We start from the raw sequence: 22,763 nt of genomic DNA, 5'->3' as shown, positions 1-22,763 counted from the left end.
TCTGGTCTGCATTTGGAGTTTCTGCCTTCATCTGGGAGTTTGTTCCAGCGGTTGGCAGCATAGTGACTGAATGCTGCCTCACACTGTTCTGGTTCTGATTCTGGGTTCTACTAACTGACCGGCCCCGAGTGATCAGAGAGGCCTGTTGGGTTCATATACTTCCAGGAAATAAGTAGTGTATGTTGATCCAAGGTCTTTCAGAGATTTATATACAATTCGATAGCTGCCTTCTTCACCTCTCACTCACTGTTCACCTGAAACTCACCTGAAAGCCTCACAGCTGATTGGGGGTCCGCCCTTATCGACCCTTGATGAGCCATTTCATTTGGTGCAGTGGAAGCAGAGGAAGCTCCTCTGCAGAATGGTGCTGCAAAGGACGCTGCAAAGCACATGCTCCACCTAGCAATGGTCCTTTACATGAGACACGCCGTAAATATCATGCAACATAACCACTGCTTATGGAGTTCCTGCTTGTTCTGTACACCTTCAACTGAGTAGATGTACCAGAATCTGACTAGCATTGCACAGTAATGTATCTCAGTTCAGTTACAGAAATCAGCTTTTGTTTCCCAAAATAAGAACCTAGATGTTTGTCCACCAACAATGTGAGACTCTTTCAGCCTTGCAGAATCAGAGACTCCCCTCACTGCTCCTCACTTTATTTCTTTCTTTATTGTCTTTCTATGAATAGATGCATCTAAACTTGTGAAATGATCAGGAATTTCATGCAAATTTCAGCAGGGAAATTGAAATCGAGTTTCAACATAGTTCTAGATTCTACTCATTGCTCATCAAGTCTCCACTGGACTGCTTTCTTTATTACAGGTTTGTCTGGTTCTGAGGAATTTGCCTAAGGGGTGGAACATTCCCCCCAGACCCCCTTCCGGACCCTCCCCTGCTGGGTTAAAAGGAGCAGGTTTCCTCCGCTCTCCACTCATTCCCCTCCAGCCTGAGCAGAAGGGAACTGAATCTCCAGCAGCGCCATGGCCACCTCATTCTCCAGCCGCAGCTTCGTCTCCTCTGCCGGGTCCATGAGGGCCAGCCCTCTGCTCTCTGCCTCTAGCGTCCAGCTGGGCAGCAGGAGGGGCGGCAGCGTCTATGGTGGAGCCGGAGGATCTGGGGTTCGTATCTCCACTGCCAGCAGTGCCGCAAGCGGCTTCAACCTGGCCGACGCCGTGGACGTGTCTGCAAATAAGAAGGTCACCATGCAGAACCTCAATGACCGCCTGGCCACCTACCTGGAGAAGGTGCGCTCCCTGGAGAAGGCTAATGCTGACCTGGAGCTGAAGATCCGCCAGTTCCTGGAGAGCAAGGCTTCCCCCAAGGCTCGGGACTACTCTGCATACTACGCCACCATCAGTGACCTCCAGGCCAAGGTATGTCTAAAGTGTTGCATCATATTACTTGTTATTCAAGATTATAGCTCTGGCCTTCAGGAGTAAGAAACTTTAGATGACGATCTTTAATGCAAGTAGGTTTTAAATAAAGAAAATCAGACTTACGTGGACTGTTTTAATGACCAAAGGCATGCATTGCATAATAAAAAAAATATAAGACTAAATGTAAAATTATCTGTAGAATTGGGAGACTTATTAGTCCTGGACTGATCTCAACCTTTAAAGCAATATTATTGGTTGCTTCTACCATGTCTTACCCTCCCCCTAGAAAAGGCATCAAAACCTTAGCAGAATAATAGCTCTGAATAAGAATTACAGTGATACCTGAGCAAAGCCTTTTATTCTGCTAAGAGCTTTTATGAAAGGTTTAGATCCTAACCCAGTCCTCTGGGAGCCCCAAACTTTTGCTCCATTCAAACTTACACTAAATTGAATACCTGGTCCAGGTGTGCTGGGCACTGTGGACAGTCTGCAGGTCTCCGAGGACTGGGTTGGGAACCAGAGCTTCAGATTTTTTCCACTGACTTCCTTCTTTTCTCTATTCTGTAGATCCAGAATGCCGCCACAGTGAATGGTGGAATCTACCTCAGCATTGATAACGCCAAGCTGGCAGCTGATGACTTCAGAGTCAAGTGAGTGAATCTATAAACTAGAATATATAAAATAAAAATAAAACACCAGATTTAGTAGATATCAGCTTCAGTTTAGACCTGAAAGTAGCAGCATTCAACTTTCTGACCAGGTATGAGAATGAGCTGGCCATGAGACTGTCAGTGGAGGCCGACATCGCTGGGCTGAGGAAGATTCTGGATGAGCTGACCTTGGCCAGGACAGACCTGGAGATGCAGATTGAGGGTCTGAGGGAGGAGCTGATCCATCTGAAGAAGAACCATGAGGAGGTACTTTAGCGTTGGACTGAAACCACTTGGTTGCTTTATGAGGCAAGCACAGTCTTATAACGTATAAACTTGCATAACACACGTCTTTTGCTTGCTCTGTTTCAGGAGCTCTTGGCAGTGCGCTCTCAGATGGGTGGTCAGGTCAGTGTGGAAGTGGACGCCGCACCACAGGAAGACCTCTCTGCTGTCTTGGCCGGAATCCGCGAGCACTATGACTCTGTGGCCGCCAAGAACCGCAAAGACCTTGAGACCTGGTACCAGACCAAGGTACATTCACACCAGAGTACAGTCCATGTTTAAGAGTCTATCTTAACTGAATTTCACAGCAGAAGAATCTGACTGTAAGATCTTTTCTTTGTAGAGTGAAGCACTGAACAAAGAAGTCGCCATCAGCACAGAAACCCTCCAGACGTCCAGATCAGAAATAACAGAAGTCAAGCGCACACTGCAGAGTCTAGAGATCGAGCTGCAGTCTCAGCTCAGCATGGTGAGAGCTCCCACACTTCTCCTGCATAAACACATCTCCTACTTTCTGTTTAAATGATCTCCAGCTGGTTCCAATGCAGATGAACACTCTACCTCCTCTGTGACTCTTTAGAAAGCTTCTCTTGAGACGACCCTCGCTGAGACCCAGAGCCGCTACGCTAGAATGCTCACTGGCTACCAGGTGCAGGTGACCAGTCTAGAAGAACAGCTGGCGCAGCTCCGCGCTGATCTGGAGCGCCAGAGTCACGAGTACCAGATGCTTCTGGACATCAAGACCAGACTGGAGCTGGAGATCGTAGAGTACAGAAGACTGCTGGATGGAGAGACCACCACCACCACCACGTAAGACTCTCACTGCAGATTAGCATTTAGCAAAATTAGCAAACACAAAATTTTAGAAATTATGGTCATGGCAACCCCGGGAAAGGAATTTCTGATGGGGAAAGTGGTTGAGGACGTAGAACATCAGACTGAATTTCAGTATAAAAGTCTTGTAAAAACAATTTTTGAAGGATGGAACTAAAAATAAAATATATAATTAATTTTCATGTCTCCATGAGATTTCAGCATCATTTCAGAATGTTAGCATCACCATTTACAGCTCCAGTCTCCTGACACACAGTTCTCTTCACTCTTACAGCTCCCAGTCATCTACCACTAGAAAGGTGGTGATTGTTACTGAAGAAGTGGTGGACGGTAAAGTGGTCAGTTCATCCTCCTCATCCAGTGAAACCAGAACAACCAAGTGAGGATCCTGAATCTCCACTATGTGCCATGAAGACCTGGAGCCCTATGAAAATGATCCTCAAAACTCATAGAGATCAATAAAATCAATATCTTAAATAATGAACAGTGTCTGTGGTTCATTTCAGACTTCAGTGATTGACCAACAATTACAGAATCAGTCAATCATTTGGGCTCATATGATCAAATGTACGTTCTTCATAATATCAAAGATCTAAAGTCTCCTGTTTAAAAGCTTCAAAGTACTGTGCCTTATTTTGGTCACATTAGCAGTCTAAAGTTTGGATACACCTACTTATAAAACATTTCATCATCATCATAATCATCATCGTTAACCACTTAGTCCAGATAGGGTCGCGGTAGCAGTTGGGAGAGCAGAGAAAACATTTATAATACATATAAAACATTTCTTCTTTTTTTTTATTACTGTTGTCTACATTTTAGCACAGTGATAATAATAATGAAATTAAAACCATGAAACAGTTCATATGGAATGACTGTCAGTCAGGGCTGTTTAGGCCCTGTCCTCCCTAATTACAACACATCTGACTTGCTGGAATGAATAATAATAACAATAATAATAATAATAATAATGATAATAATAATAATTTTTATTTACAACCCCATTTCCAAAAAAGTTGGGACACTGTGAAAAATGTACATAAAAACAAAAATACAACGATGTGCAGATCATTTAAACAATATTTTTTATTGAAAAAGCTTCAAACACAACATATCAAATGTTGAAACTGAGAATTTTTTTTTTTTAAATATTTGCCCATTTTGAATTTGATGCCAGCAACACATTCTAAAAAAATGGGACAGGAGCAACAAAAGGCTGGTAAAGTTGTGGAATGCTAAAAAACACCTGGTGGTTGATTGGCAACAGGTCAGTAACATGATTGGGTATAAAAGAGCATCTCAGAGAGGCGGAGTCTTTCAGAAGTAAAGATGAGGAGGGGTTCACCACTCTGTGAAAGACTGCACCATCAAATAGTGCAACAATTCAAGAATAACAATTCTCAACATGGAATAGCAAAGAACTTCTGCTTTTCATCATCTGTGGTACATAATATCATTAAAAGACTCAGAGAATCTGGAGAAATCTCTGTATGTGAGGGACAAGACCAAAAACCAGTATTTGCTGGCCGTGATCTTTGGGCCCTCAGACAGCACTGCATTAAAAACAGACATGATTCTGTAGTGGAAATCACTGCATGGGCTCAGAAACACTTCTGAAAACCACTGTCTGTGAACACAGTTCATCACCGCATCCACAAATGCAAGTTAAAACTCTAAAATGCAAAGAAGAAACCAAATATAAACAGGACCCAGAAACGCTGCCAACTTCTCTGGGCCTAAACTCATTTAAAATGGACTGAGCGGAAGTGGAAAAGTGTCCTGCGGTCTGATGAATCAACATTTGAAGTTGTTTTTGGAAATCATGGACACTGTGTCCTCCGGGCTAAAGACCACTCAGCTTGTTTTCAGTGCACAGTTCAAACGCCAGTATTCATGATGGTGTAGGGGGCATTAGTGAAAATGGCATGGGTGACGTGCACATCTGTGAAGGCACCATTAATGCTGAATCAAATATACACCATCCAGACAACGTCTTTTTCAGGGAAGGTCTTGACCATTTCAGCAAGACAATGCCAAACACATTCTGCTCCGGGTCTAAAAGGAATTTAATATGAGCATTTTTGATTATTTCAGCAAGACAGTGACAAACCACATTCTGCATGTAATACAACAGCAGTGCTCTGGAGTAAAAGAGCATTTAATTAGGTAACGAGGACTGACATTCCACTAATTAACTATGAGAAATGTGTAGTTATTAGCACAACATGACATTCAACAATTGTAATTGTATCTCTTTGTGGTTTGTCAGCTTCTTCTAGGACGACCATTAGAAGAGCTGAAAACCACATTCTGGCTGGTCATGCTGAGCAGTGTAGCCTGAGTGCTGGTTTGCGTGGTTTTTAAGGAAGTCTAATGACGTCAATTCAGTGCGCAGTAGCTTTAGCTTACATGTAGCAATATTCATATTTCCACTCATTAATGATCCTCATCATCCTCATAATTCAGAGAATCCCATGATATTATAGAGAAGAATGTTCACAGGACAAACGTATCAGCTTTGGAATATTTTTGATCAACACAGACTGTGACAGAGGCAACTGTAGAAAACTCCATTCATTCTTCTCAGAGAGGAATTCCTTTTAGACTTGGAGTTCCTAACATGAGCATTCTTGACTATTTCAGCAAAACAATGACAAACCACATTCTGCATGTATTACAGCAGCATTGCTCTGGAGTAAAAGAGTCTGGGTGCTAAACTGACCTGCCTGCAGTCCAGACCTGTCACCACTGAAAACATTTGGCGCATTATAAAATGAAAAATCTGACAAATGAGCCCCTGAACTGATGAGCAGCTGAAATCCTGTATCAAACAAGAACAGGAACACATTTCACTTTCTAAACTACAGCAGTGTCTCCTCAGTTCACAAACGCTTACAGAGTGCTGTTAAAGAAGAGGTGATGAAACACAGTGGTAAACAGGCCCCCGTCCCAACTTTTTTGGAACATGCTGTTGGCATCAAATTTAAAATGGGCATACATTTTTCAAAACAATAAAAGTTTCAACATTTGCTTTGTTGTCTTTGTACTATTTTCAATTAAATATAGGGTTTAAATTAGTTGCACATAAATGAATTTTGTTTTTATTTACATTTTGCACAGCATCCCAACTTTTTTGGAAATGGCACTTTTCAAGCTCAAAGTGCTTTACAGACAGGTGATAAGAACAGTTATACAAGAAATTATGACTAAATAAATTAATTTAGAATCATAAGAAAATGACACAGAACAGATTAGAAGATAAAGACCACAAGATGTAGAGTTTTAATGAAGTGCTGAGCTGCATTTTCAGATGTTTATTAAAGGTGAGCTCTGAGCTCGACTGTCTAATAAAAGCTGAACTGAGCTCCACAGTTTAGAAGCAGAATAACTGAAAGAGTCTCTCCATGTTTTCTGTGTTTTACGAAAGGTGTTTGCAGAAGGTCAGAATCTGCAGATCTAAGATCACGTGCTGGAACTTAAACAGAGAGACACTCTGTGATGTAAGCAGTGCCTGAAGGTCATTTGGAGCCTCAAAAACTAGTAGCAGAACTTCAAAATGTATCCTAAACGATTCAGGCAGCCAGTGCAGTTTTTTTAAAACAGGACTGATCTGATCTCTCTGTGTTGTTTTTGTTTGGATGCTGCTGCATTTTGTACGAGCTGTAAAGGATGTATTGTTTTCTTAGGAATTTCAGTAAGAAGAACATTACAGTGATCAACTCTGCTTTTAACAAATGCTTGAACGAGTTTCTCTGCGTCGCTCTGAGAGAGAAAACGCTGAACTTTAGTGATTTTCTCAGACGATAAAAAACTACTTTAGTCACTGTTTACATGCAGATTAAACAGAGCTCAGAGTCTAAGATCACACCCAGGTTTCTACTGCAGGTTTGGTGCATGAAGATAAAGAACCAAGTTTCTCATAAAGCATTTAATTAGGTAACGAGGACTGACATTCCACTAATTAACTATAAGAAATGTGTAGTTATTAGCACAATATGACATTTAACAATCGTAATTGTATCTCTTTGTGATCACCACAGGATGCAACAGAGGCAACTGTAGAAAACTCCATTGATTTTTCTCATAGAGGAATTCATTTTAGACCCGGAGCTCCTAACATGGGCAGAAGAGCACTGACCACAGAATGACCGCACAAATTGGTCAGTGGTCTTTTCTACTTTAAGGTACAGAGAGAGATGAAGAGGGTGTGGAGCAGAGAGAGGAGGGGCAGAGAGAGGGGGGGTGGGGCAGAGAGAGAGAGAGAGGGGTGGGGCAGAGAGAGAGAGAGTGATAATGGTTGGGTAGAGAGAGAGAGAGAGAAAGAGTGAAAGGGTTGTGGTGTAAATGAAAGCGTTATCTGAAATCTACCTTCAGGTGACCAACCACATCAGACCAGTTCCTCAGGTTCTCTCACTCTGAGAACACTCCTCAGGGAGTGGGTGGGGGGCTTGTGAGGGTGGGGCTGGATGTCCGCGGGAGGTGGGGGTGTTGTCAAAGCATCTACTCATCTACTCATCCATTCATCTACTCATCCACTAATCTACTGATCCAGCAGGTGATCTTAGTTCTGCAGATGGTTCTCCATCAGAACTTCAGTGCTTAAAGAAAATCACGTCACTCAAAACACAAACTCATCATCTTTAATACGAGACAATCAGAAAAGTAAAACCATCATAAACACTAACACAGTCTGACTGAACTCACCTCACAGCATCTTCAGTGAGGAGCACTGATCACACACAGCTCAGTGTACAGCTCAGCAGCTTTTACAGAACCCATACTGGATCAGTATCTGTATCAGATTTTACATACCGAATCAATATCTGTATCAGATTTTACATATTGGATCAATATCTGTATCAGCCTGTACTGGAGGACTCAGTCTCTGTATCAGGACAGTAAAAGTGCATTAGAGTTCATCACTGTGTTTCAGCACTGTCAGAACAAAACTGGTGCAAACACAGATTAGCTGTGTTAATCTGCTAAATCAGCAGTGGGAGGGTATCTCTGTTTTTATCTATCTAATACAGCTTATAGCATTCCTGAGATCCAGCACCTCAGAAAGGCTTTCGGAAAGATTGTTACAGACATCATAAGAGCATAAGAAGTAAGAAATGCAGTTGCGACTATCGCGAGTCATTTCCAGCACTCTGAGTGAGAAAGAGCACCTAAAGTTACCACTTTTAATGCTGACCAGCTGACGTAACTGAACACAATCTCACTTCAAAGCAAAACCAGCCTCTATACTGTTGATCAGTCCTTGGCATACCTGTGCTAGCAAACTTTTAAAACCCCCAGAGTCGATAAAGCTTGGGAACATTTAGATGTAAAAAATTTAAATTTAGGAGCTAAAGATAAAAGATAATGAAACAGCAAATAAAATAAAATAAGAGATTGAAAGAAAATAAAATAGTGATTAAGATACAGTGCAGTGCTAATCAAAGACACAAAAAACAAGAATGTTTTCAATCTGGTCTTAAAAATGCAATCAGAACATATCTGCCTTCATCTGGGAGTTTGTTCCAGCAGTTGGCAGCATAGTGACTGAATGTTGCCGCACCCTGTTTCTTTCTGATTCTGGGTTCTACAAACTGACCGGTCCCGAGTGATCAGCAAGGCCTGTTGGGCTCATACACTTCCAGTAGATCAACAGTGTATTTTGACCCAAGGCCTTTTAGAGATTTATATACAATTCGACAGCTGCCTTCTTCACCTCTCACTCACTGTTCACCTGAAACTCACCTGAAAGCCTCACAGCCAATCGGGGGACTGCAGTTATGGACCCTTGATGAGCCATTTCATTTGGTGCTGTGGAAACAGAGGAAGCTCCTCTGCAGAACGCTGTTGCAAAGGACGCTGCAAAGCACATGCTCCACCTAGCAATGGTCCTTTACACGAGACACGCCGTAAATATCATGCAACATAACCACTGCTTATGGAGTTCCTGCTTGTTTTGTACACCTTCAACTGAGTAGATGTACCAGAATCTGACTAGCATTGCACAATCATGTATTTCAGTTCAGTTACAGAAATCAGCTTTTGTTTCCCAAAATAAGAACCTAGATGTTTGTCCACCAACAATGTGAGACTCTTTCAGCCTTGCAGAATCAGAGACTCCCCTCACTGCTCCTCACTTTATTTCTTTCTTTATTGCATTTCTATGAATAGATGCATCTAAACTTGTGAAATGATCAGGAATTTCATGCAAATTTCAGCAGGGAAAGTCTTTCGACATTGAGTTTCGACATAGTTCTAGATTCCACTCATTGCTGAAGTCGCCACTGGACTGCTTTCTTTATTACAGGTTTGTCTGGTTCTGAGGAATTTGCCTAAAGGGTGGAACATTCCCCCCAGACCCCCTTCTGGACCCTCCCCTGCTGGGTTAAAAGGAGCAGGTCTCCTCCACTCTCCACTCATTCTCCTCCAGTCTGAGCAGAAGGGAACTGAATCTCCAGCAGCGCCATGGCCACCTCATTCTCCAGCCGCAGCTTCGTCTCCTCTGCCGGGTCCATGAGGGCCAGCCCTCGGCTCTCTGCCTCTAGCGTCCAGCTGGGCAGCAGGAGGGGAGGCAGCGTCTATGGTGGAGCCGGAGGATCTGGGGTTCGTATCTCCACCGCCAGCAGTGCCGCAAGCGGCTTCAACCTGGCCGATGCCGTGGACGTGTCTGCAAATGAGAAGGCCACCATGCAGAACCTCAACGACCGTCTGGCCACCTACCTGGGGAAGGTGCGCTCCCTGGAGAAGGCTAATGCTGAGCTGGAGCTGAAGATCCGCCAGTTCCTGGAGAGCAAGGCCTCCCCTAAGTCTCGGGACTACTCTGCCTTCTACGCCACCATCAGTGACCTCCAGGCCAAGGTATGCCTAACTTGTTGCATCCTATTACTTATTATTAAAGATTTTAGCTCTGGTTTTCAAGAGCAAGAAACTGTAGATGAAGATCTTTAATGCAAGTATGTTTTAAATAAAGCAATTCAGACTTTTGTGGACTGTTTTAATGACCATAGGTAGCATTCGAATAATAAAAACCCATAATAACCTTTGTGTCCACTGGAGAGTGGACCTTGATCCGATTTTCCTTTACCAAGAAAACCACATCCAAAAAATGTAAAATCATCTGCAGAATTAGGAGACTTATTAGTCCTGGACTGATCACTGGCTGCTTCTACCATGTCGTACCCTCACTCTAGAAAAGGTATCAAAACTTGAGCAAAATGATACCTTTGAATGCAAATTGTACCAGATGATATCTGAGCCAAAGCCTTTTATTCTGCTAAGAGCTTCTATGAAAGGTTTAGATCCTAACCCAGTCCTCTGCTCCATTCAAACTTACACCAAATTGAATACCTGTTCCAGGTGTGCTGAGAGCTGTGGAGAGTCTGCAGGTCTCCGAGGACTGGGTTGGGAACCACAGCTTCCTTCAGATTTCCACTGATGTCTTTCTTTCTCTCTATTCTGTAGATCCAGAATGCCATCGCAGTGAATGGTGGCATCTATCTCGGCATTGATAACGCCAAGCTGGCAGCTGATGACTTCAGAGTCAAGTAAGTGAATCATCTAGAAATGCTATGAAATTTAACACCAGATTTGCTAGATATCAGCTTCAGTTTAGACCTGAAACTAACAGCATCCAACCTTCTGACCAGGTATGAGAATGAGCTGGCCATGAGACAGTCAGTGGAGGCTGACATTGTTGGGCTGAGGAAGGTTCTGGATGAGTTGACCTTGGCCAGGACAGACCTGGAGATGCAGATTGAGGGTCTGAGGGAAGAGCTGATCCATCTGAAGAAGAACCATGAGGAGGTACTTTAGCATTGGACTGAAGCCTCTTGGTTGCTTTATGAGGCAGGCAAAGACTTATAACATATAAACTTGCATAACACATGTCTTTTGCTTGCTCTGTTTCAGGATCTCTTGTTATTGCGCTCTCAGATGGGTGGTCAGGTCAATGTGGAAGTGGACGCCGCACCACAGGAAGACCTCTCTGCTGTCTTGGCCGGAATCCGCGAGCACTATGAAGCTGTGGCCGCCAAGAACCGCAAAGACCTTGAGGCCTGGTACCAGACCAAGGTAGATTCACACCAGAGTACAGTCCATGTTTAAGAGTCTATCTTAACTGAATTTCACAGCAGAAGAATCTGACTGTAAGATCTTTTCTTTGTAGAGTGAAGCACTGAGCAAAGAAGTCGCCATCAGCACAGAAACCCTCCAGACGTCCAGATCAGAAATAACAGAAGTCAAGCGCACACTGCAGAGTCTAGAGATCGAGCTGCAGTCTCAGCTCAGCATGGTGAGAGCTCCCACACTTCTCCTGCATAAACACATCTCCTACATTCTGTTTAAATGATCTCCAGCTGGTTCTAATGCAGATGAACACTCTTCCTCCTCTGTGACCCTTTAGAAAGCGTCTCTTGAGACGACCCTCGCTGAGACCCAGAGCCGCTACGCTAGAATGCTCACTGGCTACCAGGTGCAGGTGACCAGTCTAGAAGAACAGCTGGCGCAGCTCCGCGCTGATCTGGAGCGCCAGAGTCATGAGTACCAGATGCTTCTGGACATCAAGACCAGACTGGAGCTGGAGATCGCTGAGTACAGAAGACTGCTGGATGGAGAGACCACCACCACCACCACGTAAGACTCTCACTGCAGATTAGCATTTAGCAAAATTGGCAAACACAAAGTTTTAGTAATTATGGTCATGGCAACCCCGGGAAAGGAATTTCTGATGGGGAACTCCATTTAGAACCAGTGAGTTAATCTGTAGAAGACAGAAGATGTTCACCAGGAATCGTGTAGCTGAGAAAACAGCTATTACAGTGAATGAACAGTCACATGACTAAAGTGGTTGAGGATGTAGAACGTCAGACTGAATTTCAGTATAAAAGTCTTGTGAAACAATTTTTGAAGGATGGAACTAAAAATAAAATATATAATTAATTTTCATGTCCCCATGAGATTTCAGCATCATTTCAGAATGTTAGCATCACCATTTGCAGCTCCAGTCTCCTGACACACAGTTCTCTTCACTCTTACAGCTCCCAGTCATCTACCACTAGAAAGGTGGTGATTGTTACAGAAGAAGTGGTGGACGGTAAAGTGGTCAGTTCATCCTCCTCATCCAGTGAAACCAGAACAACCAAGTGAGGATCCTGAATCTCCACTATGTGCCATGAAGACCTGGAGCCCTATGAAAATGATCCTCAAAACTCATAGAGATCAATAAAATCAATATCTTAAATAATAAACAGTGTCTGTGGTTCATTTCAAATGTACGTTCTTCATAATATCAAAGATCTAAAGTCTCCTGTTTAAAAGCTTCAAAGTACTGTGCCTTATTTTGGTCACATTAGCAGTCTAAAGTTTGGATACACCTACTTATAAAACATTTCTTCTTTTTTTTATTACCATTGTCCACATTTTAGCACAGTGATAATAATAATGAAATCAAAACTATAAAATTGTTCATATGGAATGACTCCAGCCAGATATATCAGCCTTTGTCAATCAGGGCTGTTTAGGCCCTAAACAAAGCACTTTGTTTTGAGATGTGAACTGAATCAACTCTAAATCAGAGCTAACTAATATCTGTAGTGATCAGATCTGAAGATGTTAGTTAACAGTTGTACAAACCACCATCTACATGAAATGGCTCCCTGCAACATATTAGTTGGCTATCATTGTAACACTTTACAATACTGTTTCGTAGTTAATAAGTAACTAATCAGGAACTAAGCAGGAACGAATGAGTAGTTCTGCACATCTTCATGTTTCACAGTGAGAACCAATTTTCACATCAGCCTACAAATGGGACAACTGCTAAAATACTTTAGTATTCAGTAGACCAGTCTGCTTACCTCTCATCTTTAGAAAAGAAAACACCATTCTGTTAGATCATTAGGAGCTAATGATGATCAGGAACAATACAAAATGGAACAATGGTAACTCACTATTAATGAACTAGGAGTTAATGAAGATCTAGAACAGTATTATAAAGTGAAACACATGGTAACTCATCATTAATGAACTAGGAGTTAATGATGATCAGGAACAGTATAAAGTGAAATACATGGTAACTCACTGTTAATGAACTAGGAGTTAATGATGATCAGGAACAATATAAAGTGAAACACATGGTAACTCACTATTAATGAACTAGGAGTTAATCATGATCAGGAACAGTTTTATAAAGTGAAATGCATGGTAACTCACTATTAATGAACTAGGAGTTAATGATGATCAGGAACAGTATTATAAAGTGAAACACATGGTAACTCACTATTAATGAACTAGGAGTTAATGATCACAGTATTATAAATTGAACTACATTAGAAATAAAAACCCTAAAGTAATGATGTATTGTAGTACAAAAATATTAATAAAGAAATTTTGAAAAAAGTAAGTGTAAATAAGTTGTTTATTGAGTCCTTTTTTATTTGTTAACAGTCCATTGCTACTGAGCGCTGATTGGTTAACATTACTGATACTGAGGACTGATTTGTTGGCATTACTGCTACTGAGAGCTGATTGGTTTGCATTACTGGTACTGAGTGCTGATTTGTTAGCATTACTGGTACTGAGTGCTAATTGGTTAGCATTACTGTTACTGAGCACTGACTGGTTGGCATTACTGCTACTGAGTGCTGATTGATTAGCATTGCTGTTACTGAGCGCTGATTGGTTGGCATTGCTGCTACTGAGTGCTGATTGATTAGCATTACTGCTACTGAGAGCTGATTGGTTAGCTTTGCTGCTACTGAGTGCTGATTGGTTAGCTTTACTGCTACTGAGTGCTGATTGGTTAGCATTACTGCTTCTGAGCGCTGATTGGTTAGCATTACTGCTACTGAGCGCTGATTGGTTATCTTCACTGCTACTGTGTGCTGAGCGCTCACTGGCATCATGAACGTACATGAGGTGGCATTTTAAACTCTTATAACTCTAGTTCAAAAGCTCTTAAAAATAAAACAGCTGTGTCAAAATGTTTTATGCTATCATGTTCAGGAAATGAATATTTCTTTTAGTTGAAAATATTTAAGCATTTATAAACCGTGATGTATGTTTGAGAAACAAAGACATTACAGAGCGGTAATTCTCCACTATTCAAGTTCTCTGGCCCGAAGCACAGTGGCTAGCATAAGCAATCTCACAGCTGAATGGCTAGCTAGCATGCTAGTACTGAATGCCATTCCCAGTAGCTTCCTGGCTCACAAAGAATCAGAAACTAACAGATAATCTGAGTCCAGGTGAAACTGTACGAAAATACTTATTCAGGAGAAGCTGTACTTACATTAAGAGTAAAACTTACGGTGGGTCGATTCTTTATGACGACTTTGTTTGTTGTGGCCTTGCAGCCTCAAAACCTCTGACTACCATAATGCTGTGTGAACTAGCTTTAGCATTTAGTTTGCAAACCTCTTTATTTTTGTAGCACTTTTTTCTTTGCCTGCGTCTTTCCACAGAAAGTGCAGTAGGTCTCAAGCAGGGGGCAGTCTTTTCTTTTTCCTGTTTTTTTTATTTTAAGATGATTTCTTAAAAGCATAACTTTTATTCAACTATGTTTTGTTTTATTTAAAGATTTCTTGTTTATTTAAAGCTTTTATTAACTTTTATTTAAAGCTGTCAGGTTTTATTTAAAGATGTCTGCGTTTATTTAAAATTGTCTACATTTATTTACAGATGTTTTATTTTCATGTAAAGATGTCTTTATTTTACTTGAGCATGTCTTACTTTATTTGAAAATGTGTACTTTTATTTAAGACGTCTCCTTTCAGTTTAAAGACGTTTTGTTTTTATTTGAAGATGTTTTCTTTTATTTCCGTTCGTCTTTCAGGAATGAAAGACCCCTGCAGTGCAGTAAAGAACACAGGTACACAGTTATATTGTCACTGAAGGAAAGCTTTATTTGTGACTCGCTCGTTGGCAGGTTTGGTTTTTGAAGTGCAGGTCGGAGGAGCTTCACTTGCGAGTGATAGATGTTGTTGTGGAGGAGGAGGAGGAGACCACCTTCCCGTCCACCACCTCTTCCACCACCGTGATCACGGCCGCTTTGGTAGTGGAGCTGGTGCTGGAGGAGATGGAGGCGCTGGAGGAACACAGAGAACATGCTTTGGTTAGGTTCTCTACACTGTTACTGTAATGCTGACTTTATGCTGTGGAACCTCTGATTTGGGTTTCTGCAGAGTTCCAGTATAACAGATCTGGATTATTGGGCTGCGTTCACACTGCATGCAAAAGTGGCCCAAATCTGACTTTTTCCTTTAATATGTGACAGATTTCCTTAAATGGCTAATTCAGATGCACCTGTGTGAAATGATGATGAACTTTGAGTCATGGTCAAATTGCTACATCTTAGATATATATCAGATTTCAGCACCACGTATGAAAGTGGCTCAAATTGGAAATGCAAACGTGTTTTGTGCTGTTCACACTGCAAACAAATCCCTGTTACAACAAAACAAAGCTGACAATAAATGTAAACAGTTTACATCAAATGAACATATTAAAATGATTACAGTCTGTACAGAATGTGCTGCGAAGTCCAGGTTCCTCAACAACAGAGAACAATGAAAGTTAATAAATAACATTATTGTTAGTGATTCTTTGCTCTGTGTCTGTCGTTGATTCCTCTGTCACTTCCTAATTATGGTGGTAGTTAATCTAATGTGTAAGGCCTTCAGTCCAGCTCCTGAAGTCCTAACCAATGGGAGAGCAGCTCAGCTGTATCTACCTAGATACCACAGAGAGAACAATCCTGTTTAGATAGTTTTCTAACGGGATGTTTTCAGGAATTTTACCTTGTTTCCAACCAAACATTTCACAATGAAATAAGAGTTTATGGAGAGGAATTTGTGCTGAATTGAAATGCAGTCAAATAAATGTGAAATGTAGATCTTCTCTGAAGATGATTAATATTATTTTATCTTACTTAGTGATTGTAAAGCACTAGTATCATCTGATGATATAATCTTCTTCTTCTTTTTCTTTTTCTGCTGGATTTTTGTTCACTAACACATGCTGCAGTACCATTCCACCTCTGGAATTCTCGGTCTGATCAGGAATGGTGGGCTTATTTACAGTTTTTGATAGGAAATTTTGGATATTTATATTTTTTTTCCACAGGAATGAATGGAGTGCAAAAGTTTTTGAACTCAATATGTATAATACAGTAAATGATATCCATTAGTAACACCCTATTGACCATGTAAAATATCATAGCAACCACCAGCAACCACCTGGGATACCATAGCAACTGCCTACCAACACCCTAGCAACTACCTGGGATACCACAGCAACTGCATTATAACACTCTTGCAACCATCTGAGACGCCATAGTGACCACCTAGCAACATCTCAGCTGCACAATCACTATTCTAATTAATTATATGATTAAATATAAATTCTATTCTATGTGGATTATAGTTATATTATACAGGTTATCTGTACCTGCCACTGGCTTCTGCGTCCAGCAGCCTCCTGTACTCTGTGATCTCCATCTCCAGTCTGGACTTGATGTCCAGCAGCATCTGGTACTCCTGACCCTGACGCTCCAGATCAGCGCGGAGCTGCACCATCTGATCCTCCAGACTGCTCACCTGAAGGCCAGCACATGCACATTAAGTCCCAAAGGAGCCAACAAGCTTCAGATGTTCTTGTATGAAGTAGAAGAGACGTTCTTCAAGCCTCACCTGCGCTTGGTAGCCTGACAGCTGCATGGAGTAGCGCGTCTGAGTCTCGGCCAACGTGCTCTCCATGGACGCTTTCTGTGACCAGGAGCAGGAATTTGGTTAAACGTCACCGTAAACGTTACAGAGTGGGCGATAAGTGTGTAACGGAGCGGTTCTGTGGTCTCACCATGGCTAACAGAGACTGGAGCTCGATCTCCAGAGACTGCACTGAGCTCTTCACCGTGTTCACCTCTGTCTTGGAGGTCTGCAGCGTTTCTGTGCTGGTGACAACTTCCTGCTTCAGGGTCTCCGACTGGCAGGAAAACAGAGAGAGTCAGGAGGACATCAACAACGAGTCACTGTCTGCAGTGGGCTGAGGGGGTCTGAGGAGGTGGTTAATTGATTCATCGCATACTATCAGGTTAGCACTAGATACCAAGTGGTGCACACCAGGTACTATCATGTTAGCACCAGTTACTATGTGGTGCACACTAGATACTGAGCACTAGGTACTATCAGGTGTGCACCAAACAGTATCAGATTAACACCAGATATTATGTGCCCCCAATGCTATCAAGTGTGCACAAGATACACATCATATCTGGTGTGCACCACATAATGACTAGTGCTTACCTGATAGTATCTGATGTGCACCAGATTTTTACCTGAAAAACAGGTCCCATGTACCTTCAGGAGCTCCATAGATGTCTGCTGTATAAGACTTACTTTACCAAGAACCGCACTTATTAACAGCTTCTAGTCAATATCTAATCTGTTAGACTGAGTCAGTGATCAGTCTAATCACACATACTGAACTATACGGATTTTGATTTATAATTAAATCTATAATAAAAAAACAATTAATCAAATAAAAGCGCTTAATTCAGTGTAGCTACTGATTGATGAAGTAGTAACAAGCAACTAGTTAATCAGCCTTTACTGGCTTGATAAGGCTTAATAAGAGCATTACAACAATGTTATAACTGACCCCTAAATGTGCAATAGATCATGGTGAGTATATCAAAATGCCTAATTCACTCGAGTTACTGTTTAATGTAAAATGTGAGGCTACGTCTTCTTTATGCCTGTTCAGTCCAGTTAGCAGACTGAACGGTTTGGAGGAACCAACCTTGACCTGGAACCATCCCTGCAGGTCCCTCTGGCTCTTGGCAGCGACGGCCTCATAGTGCTCACGGATTTCCTCCAGAACTTTGGTCAGATCTTCCTGTGGTGCCGCATCGACCTCCACGTGGATCTGTCCGCTCATCTGAGTGCGCATGGACACCAGCTCCTGGAGGACGATGGAGATGAGTACTGTCTCTGGACCTGCTCGTTCACTGGTCAGTGCATGTACACTCTCATACACCCATAGAAACCTGGACTGGTTCTAGATTACATCTGTACATGATTCTTTACTTTGGTTTTTCAAAAGAGCTAACTAGGTTCTAGACATAAGACGGATTCAGCGTGGGGTTCTACCAGCATAACATAAGCAGGAACTCTATGAATTGTGCTCTTTATGACACAGAGGAGTCTTTAGCACTTCGCTTGGAATGATTTATCACCTCCTCGTGGTTCTTCTTGAGGAAGACCAGCTCCTCCTTCAGGGCCTCGATCTGCAGGGTTAGGTCTGTTTTGGTCATGTTCAGCTCGTCTAGAACCCTCTTCAGTCCAGCGATATCGGCCTCTACAGACTGGCGCATGGCCAGCTCGTTCTCATACCTGAATGAAGACACGTTCTGCTCATTCTCTTCTCTCAGTGAGCTGACAGTGTGGTTCTAGTTTCACATTCCAAAACATTCCTTTACACTCTTAAACAGATGGTTCTTCAAGGGTTCTTTAGTAAGGATATTGGTTCTATATGGAACCATGGACACTCAAAGAACCATTTGCATGCTTAAATATTTCTCTGCATGGAGAAATGGTTCTTCAGGTTGATGAAGAATATGTTGTAGATGGTTCTATATAGCACCATTTTCAAAAAAGTTCTTTATAGAAACATATACAACACATTCTCCATTAATCTGAAGAACGATGTCACCAGGCCAAGAACCATTTAGGCATGCAAATGACTCTTTGAATGTTCATAGTTCTATATAGAACCATTGCCTTTATTAAAGAACCCTTGAAGAACCATCCTCTTTAAGTGCATATAACTATCTGCTTAGATTCTGATTTACTCCAAAAAGTATACCTTAATGAGTGAAAACATCTTAAATGTAGGTTGTTGTAAGAATATTGTAAGATTTAAACTTTTTTTGTAAACACTTTTTACTTGTTTTAGGTGATTTTAATCCACTGAAACTGTTTTTTTGCATTGGCAGATCATTTTACTTGTTTTAAGCATTTCTTAAAACAATTAAACTGATTGGACACTTTCACTAGATATGATCACTCAACCATTAAAAATGTCTAAACGTAAGTTAAATAATCTTAATATTCTTAGAACAGTCTAACATGAAAAATATTAGATATATTAACAATATTTAAGATGTTTTCACTCACTAAGATGTCATTTTTGCAGCACAGAACCTGTTAGACATTGCATAATTTAGCTAAGCTGTTTTGGAATTCACCATCATTTTACCTAGTTCAATTATCTAGTACTCTGTTGTTTCAACTACGTACGTACCCTCTTAATATCTAGAACTTACAGTACTCCAAAACTAGTCATCACTGTTCTCTTCCTCAAATGTAAATCATGTAAGTCAGAGCTTTTCAGAGATGAGAAGTGTCTAAACTCTCACTTGGTCCTGAAGTCATCTGCTGCCAGGCTGGCGTTGTCAATGCTGAGGTGGACGGTGCCCTTCAGCTGGATGGCGTCCAGGATCTGAGAACATCAACAGAAAGTAAATAAGACAGGAATAGACACTGTATCTGACCACAGTACAGACATAACGGTCAAACTGGTCAGAGAAACTCTATGTTTCCAAATCTAGAACATTGAACAACTGCAAATCCAGTGTTGCTGTAGATGCATCACTAAGAGTTTAACAACGTTCAGACGTAACGGTTTATATTCAGGGATCTGACCTCCATCTGAGAAACACTCAACAAGTCCTGGGCTGTGTTTCCCAAAAGCGTATGTATTACTAAACAGTCACAGTGTCCCTTTAGATGATCCACAGGTACTTAAATTATAAATAAACTTCAAGGTGACACTCGACATCTTCAAGTTCAGTTGCATTAAACAGATGTTTAGCTGAATGTTAGTTAAACACAGACTAAGCATCTACAGTGGATCATCCAAATAGTGTTACGTTCTAAACCAGTACGTTTTCATAAGAGGGCAAAAACCTCCTTAACCTTTAATGTGAATTGATATAAAAAGGTTTTAGTCCAAGTGATTTTGGAGCATTTTGATGAATTCACTCATCATGTAAGTTTCGACAGTGTAAAGGACAGCTGCTGGGCTCAAATATTGGAGGAAACTAAAGATCGACAAAAAATGGAGATATGTTTAACGACAATATGCTAAATTGCTAATAATGAGATTGAATATGTTAAATTGCTAGATATAGGGTTGCATATGCTAATTTGCTGGTTACAATATAAATGCATGTTGGAAAGTGTTAGTTACAGGGCTGCGTTTGCTAAATATGCTAATTATAAGAGTGCATGTGCTACATTGCTTGTTATATGTATAGTATATATATATATATATATATATATATATATATATATATGTATATATAGTTTTAAATTTGCATATATTGTTAATTATAAGAATGCAAATGCAAAATGATAGCAAAACTGATTTTTCCCCAATGTGAACTTGAGTTGCTTTACTTTAGCCTGCAGCTCTGAGATGGTCCCCAAGAAGGCCGTCTGGTCTCGTGCAGCAGGTGAGGTTCTGCTCTCCAGGAACTGGCGGATCTTCAGCTCCAGCTCAGCGTTGGCCTTCTCCAGGGAGCGCACCTTCTCCAGGTAGGAGGCCAGACGGTCGTTGAGGTTCTGCATGGTGAACTTCTCGTTGCCGAGGATGCTGCCGTCCGCTGCGCCAGCGGCTCCAGCGCCAAAACCAGCACCAGCACCACCACCAAAACCTCCACCAAAACCTGCACCGAAGCCTCCACCAGAGCTGAAGCCAAAGCCTCCAGCGGAGCTGCCCAGGGACGCAGAGCGCGAAGCCTGGGAGATGCGAACTCCAGAGCCTCCAGCTCCTCCGTAGACGCTTCCGGACCTCATGGCGCTGACGCGGCTTCCCCCTCCAGCAGACAGGGACATGCGGGAGGCTCCTCCAGCTCCTCCAGCGAAGGAACCAGAACCGCCAGAGACGAAGCTTCTGCGGGCAGAGAAGGTGGTGGCCATGTTTGATGGAGGCTTTCTGCTTTACTCTGCTCTGATGAGAGTGAGTGAGGAGGACAGACTCGGCCTGCTTTTATACTCTGGTCTGCTCGTCCACCTTCAGAACCGGGAGGTTTCCCAGGGGCACATCACATTTGCATGTTATGAAACATGCTGACGCTTCAGAAGTTCTACCATCTCCCATGGTTTTTGTATGAGGTCAAGCTTTCAGGCTGGCTTTAATGACAGAATGATTGACAGTAGCTGCTTCTTTCTCAGGCCTCAGGCCATCACCTGAGAAACCTATTGCACAATATAGTAATCGTGGTTCCAACTCTACATTTCTGCACTCAAGTCCTAAATGAAAAATACTTGTTTAAAAAACCATATTGGTTAAAATCTAAATATTACATTCTTACATGGTGTTAATTTTAATAGTTTTATTTGTCTTAGAAACAACTTTGAAACTTCTAAGCAGAAGCCTTTAAGATCAAAATGGCTTTAAGAAAACTTCCAAAGTTTTGACTGATGTGGAAAATAAAGAGAAAGTCTGATAAACATTAGACATCCTGAGGTAAACTAGCAATACCCACCTCATTAGTGGAAAACTAATCCTGTCTGAATAGGGGAAAAGAGTGTATCTTTGAATACATAAACAACTAAGCCTCGTTAAAGAATATCAAAATAAAACACAAACACACTTTATTTATGGAATATGATTTTATTGATGATATAAAATATTGAGAGAATTTATCAATAATGCACAGAGCAAATGATCTCCCTCGAGGTCAGAATGACTGAAGCTGGAGTTCTGCAAACAAGACAACCACCACGAGTAAATCAGGCACTGTAACCATAACTGAGACACTGTTTACAGAAACAGTAACACCAGGTTCTAATGTTCTGCTTTCAGTTTCAGTTGAAAATCTCATTAAAACCTCATCTTGTAAAAACTAAGTCAAGTATATTCAGCATCATTTGTTTCTTCATTGTGGTGGAATCGTATATACGGTCTATGGGTCGAATCCCCTCTCTCTGCATGACCACAGCAACGTTCATTTCTATTCTATATGTTCGTCATTGTTCACATGAACATTTACCCATTTTCCACAAAATGTATATTGCAGCTACACCTATTTTTATTAATCAAGATTTTGTAAATATATTGTTTGTACAGTTGTGGAATATTTCTACACCACAAGCATTTCAGTATATGAATGTCCTTCACATGTTGTGCCTTTAATAAATAAAAATGACTTTGACAGGCCTGTTCAAATGCTGCTTTTTAAATGCATGTAGCCTATGTGTGACTACATATATATATATATATATATATATATATATATATATATATATATATATATATATCACTTAAACATTAGTATGACAGACACGAGCGAGACAGTTTTGAGTGTTTCTATAGTTTCTAGAGTTCATGTTATGCCCATATTAGGAACTCCTGGTCAGAGCTTGATTTCTTTAAGGGGTTTTCTAAAAATCGCCTCTATCAGACTGTGTGATAAATAAAATGTGTAGGAACTGATGTGTATCTGATGTGTATCTGATGTGTATCTGATGTGTATCCTGTGTACATTTTGTCTCGAATATCACTGAATCCTCTGAATTACAAGGTCGTTAAAGAGTCTTAATACTAATATTGCTACATG

At 41.3% G+C, this 22,763-nt stretch overlaps 3 protein-coding genes across 9 annotated transcripts; 2 read left to right on the top strand and 1 right to left on the bottom strand.

Annotated features, from left to right (window-relative positions):
* Positions 1-950: 950 nt before the first annotated feature.
* On the top strand, positions 951-3,546 carry LOC118805190 (keratin, type I cytoskeletal 13-like). The gene is made up of 7 exons (XM_036565811.1): positions 951-1,376; positions 1,947-2,029; positions 2,140-2,296; positions 2,402-2,563; positions 2,658-2,783; positions 2,895-3,124; positions 3,423-3,546. Exons 1-7 carry the CDS (start codon positions 984-986, stop codon positions 3,529-3,531), a joined length of 1,260 nt encoding a protein of 419 aa, XP_036421704.1. The 5' UTR covers positions 951-983; the 3' UTR covers positions 3,532-3,546.
* Positions 3,547-9,595: 6,049 nt separating this feature from the next.
* LOC118805191 (keratin, type I cytoskeletal 13-like) lies at positions 9,596-12,304 on the top strand. Of its 7 annotated transcripts, none has more exons than XM_036565818.1 (8): positions 9,605-9,654; positions 9,691-10,003; positions 10,607-10,689; positions 10,792-10,948; positions 11,054-11,215; positions 11,310-11,435; positions 11,547-11,776; positions 12,163-12,304. In XM_036565818.1, the coding sequence occupies exons 1-8, from the start codon at positions 9,611-9,613 to the stop codon at positions 12,287-12,289; spliced, it is 1,242 nt and encodes a 413-aa protein (XP_036421711.1). In that variant the 5' UTR covers positions 9,605-9,610; the 3' UTR covers positions 12,290-12,304. The 7 variants fall into 7 exon arrangements, with proteins under 7 accessions (XP_036421709.1, XP_036421711.1, XP_036421707.1 ...); XM_036565817.1 differs by adding an exon at positions 11,889-11,897 and having other exon boundaries at positions 9,644-10,003; XM_036565816.1 differs by having other exon boundaries at positions 9,596-10,003; positions 12,181-12,304.
* A 2,770-nt stretch (positions 12,305-15,074) lies between these two features.
* On the bottom strand, positions 15,075-21,120 carry LOC118805186 (keratin, type I cytoskeletal 13-like). The gene is made up of 8 exons (XM_036565805.1): positions 20,599-21,120; positions 19,557-19,639; positions 18,375-18,531; positions 17,939-18,100; positions 16,997-17,122; positions 16,831-16,905; positions 16,589-16,737; positions 15,075-15,227 (listed from the first exon to the last, which is right to left on the bottom strand). Exons 1-8 carry the CDS (start codon positions 21,118-21,120, stop codon positions 15,101-15,103), a joined length of 1,401 nt encoding a protein of 466 aa, XP_036421698.1. The 3' UTR covers positions 15,075-15,100.
* Between the last annotated feature and the right edge of the window lie 1,643 nt (positions 21,121-22,763).

The sequence above is a fragment of the Colossoma macropomum genome, unplaced genomic scaffold (assembly GCF_904425465.1).
Source record: "Colossoma macropomum unplaced genomic scaffold, Colossoma_macropomum, whole genome shotgun sequence".
NCBI lineage: Eukaryota > Metazoa > Chordata > Actinopteri > Characiformes > Serrasalmidae > Colossoma > Colossoma macropomum.
Note: the sequence above shows the minus strand (reverse complement) of the source record. Positions and strands in the feature narration are given on the sequence as shown.

Bases quoted from the DNA above. Each gene is read 5' to 3' on its own strand.
- LOC118805190 (XM_036565811.1), top strand. From the start codon at position 984: ATGGCCACCTCATTCTCCAGCCGCAGCTTCGTCTCCTCTGCCGGGTCC. The intron at 2,564-2,657 runs GTACATTCACAC...TTTTCTTTGTAG, and splicing joins AGACCTGGTACCAGACCAAG to AGTGAAGCACTGAACAAAGA. The intron at 2,784-2,894 runs GTGAGAGCTCCC...GTGACTCTTTAG, and splicing joins TGCAGTCTCAGCTCAGCATG to AAAGCTTCTCTTGAGACGAC.
- LOC118805191 (XM_036565812.1), top strand. From the start codon at position 9,611: ATGGCCACCTCATTCTCCAGCCGCAGCTTCGTCTCCTCTGCCGGGTCC. The intron at 10,004-10,606 runs GTATGCCTAACT...TCTATTCTGTAG, and splicing joins TCAGTGACCTCCAGGCCAAG to ATCCAGAATGCCATCGCAGT. The intron at 11,216-11,309 runs GTAGATTCACAC...TTTTCTTTGTAG, and splicing joins AGGCCTGGTACCAGACCAAG to AGTGAAGCACTGAGCAAAGA.
- LOC118805186 (XM_036565805.1), bottom strand. From the start codon at position 21,120: ATGGCCACCACCTTCTCTGCCCGCAGAAGCTTCGTCTCTGGCGGTTCT. The intron at 18,101-18,374 runs GTGATAAATCAT...ATCGTCCTCCAG, and splicing joins TCAAGAAGAACCACGAGGAG to GAGCTGGTGTCCATGCGCAC. The intron at 15,228-16,588 runs GTACAGATAACC...GTGTTCCTCCAG, and splicing joins GACGCAGAAGCCAGTGGCAG to CGCCTCCATCTCCTCCAGCA.